The 6000-nt window shown below is 40.5% G+C and overlaps 1 protein-coding gene across 2 annotated transcripts in view; it reads right to left on the bottom strand.

Annotated features, from left to right (window-relative positions):
* Window positions 1-996: 996 nt before the first annotated feature.
* SHISA9 (shisa family member 9) overlaps window positions 997-6000 on the bottom strand; it is a 240552-nt gene continuing 235548 nt past the window's right edge. For both annotated transcript variants that reach the window (XM_073362378.2, XM_073362377.2), the window contains one exon: window positions 997-3609. In XM_073362378.2, the coding sequence (XP_073218479.1) occupies window positions 3239-3609 (371 nt within the window). In that variant the 3' untranslated portion in view covers window positions 997-3238. The remainder of the gene's footprint in view (window positions 3610-6000) is intronic.

The raw sequence follows: 6000 nt of genomic DNA, 5'->3' as shown, positions 1-6000 counted from the left end.
TGGCCTGATATGGAGCTTTTAGGGCCCATTTCATTTTACACGGTATAAAAGGGCGCAAAAGAGGATGTCATCCATTATGCCTTTCAGACTGATAAGTCCTCCATACACCATGGCTATGGTGATGGATTTTCTTCCCTACCCAACATGTCACAGCCTCTTAGGAACCATAATTGAGTAGTTATTGTTTAAGTGACTTGCCCAAGGTCAGAAAGCAAGTCAGTGGCACTAGCTGGACTTGAACCCAGATCTGACTTCTAGTGCTTTGTTTTAAATACCAGACCACACCATTGCATGATACTGAAGATTAACTTGGAAGCTAACTAAATACTTTGGTTTTCCCCAGCTGACATTTTTGTTTACTCTCAGGTGTATGGGCCATTATCAGCTGTAGTGAGGCCCATCAAAGGCTATTTCTGTTCCAAGTGAATCACTATATTACAGAGCCATAATGTAATGTTTCTTCTGTAATTGATAACTCCTGCATAAAAGTTGAAGTGTTACATCTACAATCACCCCAGTGCACACTATATGAATCGGACCCTGCAGTCCCATTGAGTTCCATGGCAAAATTCCCATGCATTTCAAAGAGCAGGATTTGGCCCTTATGTGTCTTTAATTTTTTTCTCCCAAAACTTTAAAATAATTAATCAGGTGTGCAGTGTTCAAATGCTAGCAAAGTGCATACTGACCACAGATAAGAGACAGCCTGCATTTGCAAGAGAACTTTCTTCCTGCATGATACAAATAATAAAGGCACAACTCCTCAGTTCTGCTCAGGCAAGACCCATTGGCTTCAGAGGGAGTTTGTAAAGACTTTTTAAAAGCTGAATGAGGAACTCAGGAGTTGGCCCAGTGATAGAAGTTTATGAATGAGCCAGCAAATCGGATTCACATAGAATCAGTTTTATTGCCAGGTAAGAAATTCATATTAATATAGTGAATACATATGTTTACAAATAAACATTCTTAAAAAACAAACAAACATTTTATCATAGGAAGTATTATTGGTATCATAAACTCTGTAGTTGTTAACAAGTATTAACACGGGTTTACTTACCGAACATACAGTTACTAAAATATTTCCACATAAAATATGCTCAAGTTACACAAAAATCTGTGTGGATAAGAGTGCAGCTGAAGTGTGTATCTAAAGCATATGGATTAACAGCAACATTCCATAAAGGGTCAAATTAAGTTAGCCAGTTGTGAAGGCAATAAAGGTTAAAGGAATGAAGTGAGATACTGGAGAACTTGGAGTGTGTGCAAAGGATTAGTCCATAGGCTTTGTCTACTTCTCATAGGCTTAAAATAGATGATTATACAATTTAGAAGCACACTTATAGAGTGATGCCTATATTGTCAGGATGCAAATCAGTTCTGAGATGGCTGGATTAGTGATCTGTCCTGTTACGTTAGCCTCTTTAAAACTTCTCTGCTCTTGCATCCTTGCAAAAATCTAAGAAGAAATACTGCCTGAATCAGCTGAATACAGTTAAGAAATCCCACTTTTGATTCACTTTACAGCATACGGTTCTCAGACTCATGGAGCCAATCATGTTCTGATACATTATGAAACTAATCTTCAAGAGAATTGACAGCCAGTGACAATATAAATTGTATTGGGATGGTTAGTTTATGACTTGGCCAAATGACTTCTTTTTTGGGAGGGAAGGGATTTTAGTGCATGCTGAAAGTGAAATACAGATTGCACTGCCTGGTGTGTCAGGCTGTTGCCACACAGTCTTAGTCTCACAACAATTATTCACTTCACTGCTGATGTGCACACATTTTACCATTCCAGGACTGCCAGGCTGCTAACTGTGCCAAATTCTGGAGTGGTTTTATTGATATGAAAAATGTATCCAAGTCATCAGAACCATGGTAAGACGAGACCATGAGTCTGATTTTAAACCCAGACCCTTGTGATGCCTGAGGCTAGTGCAGTAGTCCCCTTTATCAAATAGCCCACCAAGAGGGGGCACACCACTAACAGAAAGCGAACGAGAAAAGACAATATGCCATGTAACATTTAATTGAACTTTGAAGGAGAACTACTGTGCCTAAAAGCAAATACAGAATGAAAGACTATAGGGGATTTTAGGTAGGAAAATTATGGTTTACCATAGGGAATGAGGGGCTAACTAAATATTCCTGACCTTGCAACCACTACACGGAGGTGAAACATGAATTTTCATTCTTGACAACAGAAGAGGGCAGAGAGGCTGATGGGGGTGGAACCCTTCTAATACTTTAATAAAACATGAGGAAATAAGCTTAAAAGAACACGGGTTTCACTTTGAGAAACAAGACTGTCATTGAACAATAGCAATACAGTAAAGGCACCACCCACGCTTATTTATTTTCAGTCCGAAGCAGTTGAATATAGGCAAAACATTCAGGTGAAGAAAAAGTCTTGACAGTCCGCAAAGTGAGAGTTGTTACCTTCTGCCTGGAAAACAGGACTGAGGGGGAGTGGTTTTCTGACCCTGCCCCCGCCTTCCCGCACCCCTCACCCCACATTCTGTCATCTGATATGTCTCTTATTTTGGAGGTTCAAAAAACTTTAGAACGAAACCAAAAATAAACTAAAATAAAAGTTTGTTGTGTTTGTTGTTGTCCTTCTGGACTCTCTGCCAGCCAGAAAGTTTCCATATGCTTTTAATTGTAACAGTCTTCGTTGGATTCACATGAAAGAGTCTTTTGTCTTTTTTTTATTTTATTGGGTTGTGGGGTTTTTTTGCGCTTCATATAGTGATGGCATGAAAGTACAATAATGTTAGGGCTGGTACCAAGTTATTTGCACTTGGGTTTTCACAGGTCTAGTGATTATTATTATTAGAATTTATACAAAATTCCTGACCAAAACAATGTATTACAGTATATTGTTCTCTCTCACTGGCTCTCTGTCTCAAGGCAGGAACATAGTGTAAATGGTTTAAGCAGACATAAAGTTTCTCTAGATTGTGCTACTTCTCATCATGGATTTCAGTTTCAAGTAAAAAAAAATTAGTCACAAGGGTTTGTTTTCCAGTGTGAAATACAAATGGTGTTTCTAATTCAACCTTCAGTGTATTGCTGAATGGTATTAACCCACTCTTTGCCTTACAATTGGCTTCATAGCAGGAATGTCCAAGTGGAAGTTCCTTTCTTTCTTGATATCTTTTTTTTTTTTTGCCTCTTTCAGTTATTTATGTGTGTGTTTTTGTTTTTAAGGGATCTTTTTTTCTCAAAAGCAATCTCAAACAGTCACTTCTGTCTTGCTGTTGGTTATGAAATATGGCTGTGGGGGCAGATAGTGCTGGTTCCGAGTTGTCAGTGGGTCACTTGCTGCTGGTTCTCCTGTGCTGTGCTTCCCCTTGTTTGCATATGTCTGCCGTCGGAGGGACTGGACACTGGGGTCCCAGGTTTTGAAGTTGGAGTTGTAAGCTAAGGGGTGTGTGTGCATCTTTGAGACTTTGGATTTCTGCCCATTCTGTCTGGTCGTGCCATTGTCAGGCGTGTACGTTCTGTCTTCCTCTCTGCGCACTGGGTGCAGTGGCAGGCTTCCCTTGGCAGCCAGTTCTGCAAGGTGTCGGCGTTTGGAATAGAAGTCATCATTGACCTTGTCAGCTGTTTGATTTCAAAAAGAGGAGGGGAAAAAAAAGAAAAGGTCAGTTGAGTGCAGGAAAATATTAAACATCAATGCAGAGTTTATAGTCCATCATGTATGATTACATCTAGATCAGCTAGAAAAACAAATCTTTCCAGATGGGAGTAAAAATCCCTTGTCATTACACAGAGAGGTAACCTGAAAACTCTCCATGACTAACCTTGCAGAATTTACCAGATCATCCTCATGAAGGAAGAGAGTTGGGGAACTGGCAGAGGTGAAGTATCCCAACCCCATGAATCCCAGCGATTCACAAAGGGAAGCCCTAGTCCTGCAGAGGAGGTGTTGTTCACTACGATGATGCTTAGGTAACAGAGCTTTCACAGAGAACCCCTGTAGTAGTACTCACAGAGGGGATCTAGCAGGAATCTATACTGATTCAAACTACAGTACATGGAGTTCCACTTGGATAAGGGGTCAGCAAGGATGATGCGGTTGATAGTAGTGGGTGGGTCCCTGGCTCTACCTCAGTCCGGCCCTCAAAGTACCATGGAAGTAAATCCTCTCAGAGCTAGAGAGAAGGATCTTTTATGGGATCCCAGGGGCAGAGACACAGTATGGCAGACATGGCATTTCCCTTCTGATCTCCCCCTTCCTAACCTTCCAGATTTACCAGTTTTTCCCCTCCTCCATTTGCAGAGGATGCTCTACCTGTTGCTTTGTAAATGGTGAATTCGATCAGGAGCAGACTGGCCCTGGGGAGCTATCTGTAGTGTTCGTTGTTTGTGCACATAGCAAAACTACAAAACCATTTGTCACAATTCAGCACAAATGGCATACACTGCTCAAGAGAGGCTGCTGTAGGCAGAGATGAGATGCATTTGGTACAGCTGTGCTAGGAAGCAATGGAACCAAATGCTTTGGGTTCCTCACTTTTATGAGCACTAAATTAACTCAAATCCTGTTAAATTCTCTTAGCATCATTCCTAAAAACTGCATGTGGCATACCATTTCATTATAGAGGAATATCAGCAAAATACAAATATTTAGACAGGGTGCTAGTGACAAACTAAGCAAAGGGACTATAGCAAAGCTATGGTTACAATGAGTAGCATGGATGTTGCAATGTAATGGATACCACCTTTTTTATTTCAATACATAGTCAGAGGCACTTGTCCCCATCATCTTTGAAAACATATCTTTAATGGAGGTTGTTTGGACTCTGCAGAATGTGCTTACTGCCATGAATGGGTACTTTGCAGCGCCATATGTTCCCCTAAAGAGGGCAGGTTTGACTTTGCCAAACCATCCTTTGCACCAGCTCTGGGTGTGCCTTAACAAATTATACCCCCTTTCGTTGAAGCTAAAACCTGCTCGGCCTCTGCAAGTCCCTTAGACACTACTCTTGCTGTAAAGCCCAACATCTGCTTCTACCATGTTGCATGCTTTCTCAGCTGCCATGCCATTTTTTTTTTTGCACCTTTGCTATTGGTACAGGTTCTGTTGTGCTCTATTCCTAAACATCACTAATCCTGAATTTAGCCTAAACAGTATGGAACTTTAATTCAGAAGGTGAAATTTACCCCTGTGCAGAGGGCCAGCATGAAGGCAATCCATCCTCAAAATAGGGCTTCATTAGGACTTAAATGGTGCATCCCGCTTGTGCGGGCCCTCTGCACAGGGGTAGATTTTACCCACAATGGTTGCTGCTCATCATCTCAGGACATTATCTGTGTAATGGCCGTACAATTGGGTTTTCTTTTTTAGATTGTAGATTTCATCACTGAAGATGTATTTTCCCTCAGATGAACTGAAATTGCTTAGGAAGGAGAGTATGCTGTAAAATTAGGTTTTACATACCTTACCTATCTCCATCTGTCTCTTTCTTAATTGGCAACTGAATGCTTTCTATAATGTACAGGTGCAGTAAAGAATTTGTCTTCCCTTTTAATTAAAACACAGAATGTAGATAATAGCCTGTTCTAATTTCAATACATGATGTGCCAATGCAATTACTGATAAAGCTGTAATATATTACAAAGAAGGCTTGCTAGAGTTTTCTTCCTTTTACAAATCTGTGATCTAAACAGCCAGGAAATTACATCTACTTTGTTTTTGAATGACTGTTGTCAGTCTAAATATGGATAGTCCTATTTATTGCAGTGTTCATCAGTATTTGTTTGGAAGAAAAAAAAAAACCCTGCAGTTTCACACTGATGGGATACTCAGCCCCTCTTATTAGCTTCTCATGAAAACTTGTGCTAGCAAGTATTTATTTGCAAATATGTATTTGCCTGAGCACACCAGATACATTTGTGTGGCCATACTGGTAGCTTTGAGGTAGCCAGTCAGGGAGCAGGAATCACTACCATATGACTTAGGCCTTGTCTATATGAGAAAAGTCCCACCAG

This window comes from Lepidochelys kempii, chromosome 10 (genome assembly GCF_965140285.1).
Source record: "Lepidochelys kempii isolate rLepKem1 chromosome 10, rLepKem1.hap1, whole genome shotgun sequence".
Lineage (NCBI taxonomy): Eukaryota > Metazoa > Chordata > Testudines > Cheloniidae > Lepidochelys > Lepidochelys kempii.
The sequence above is the reverse complement of the archived record's forward strand: the minus strand, read 5'-3'. Positions and strand labels throughout refer to the sequence as shown.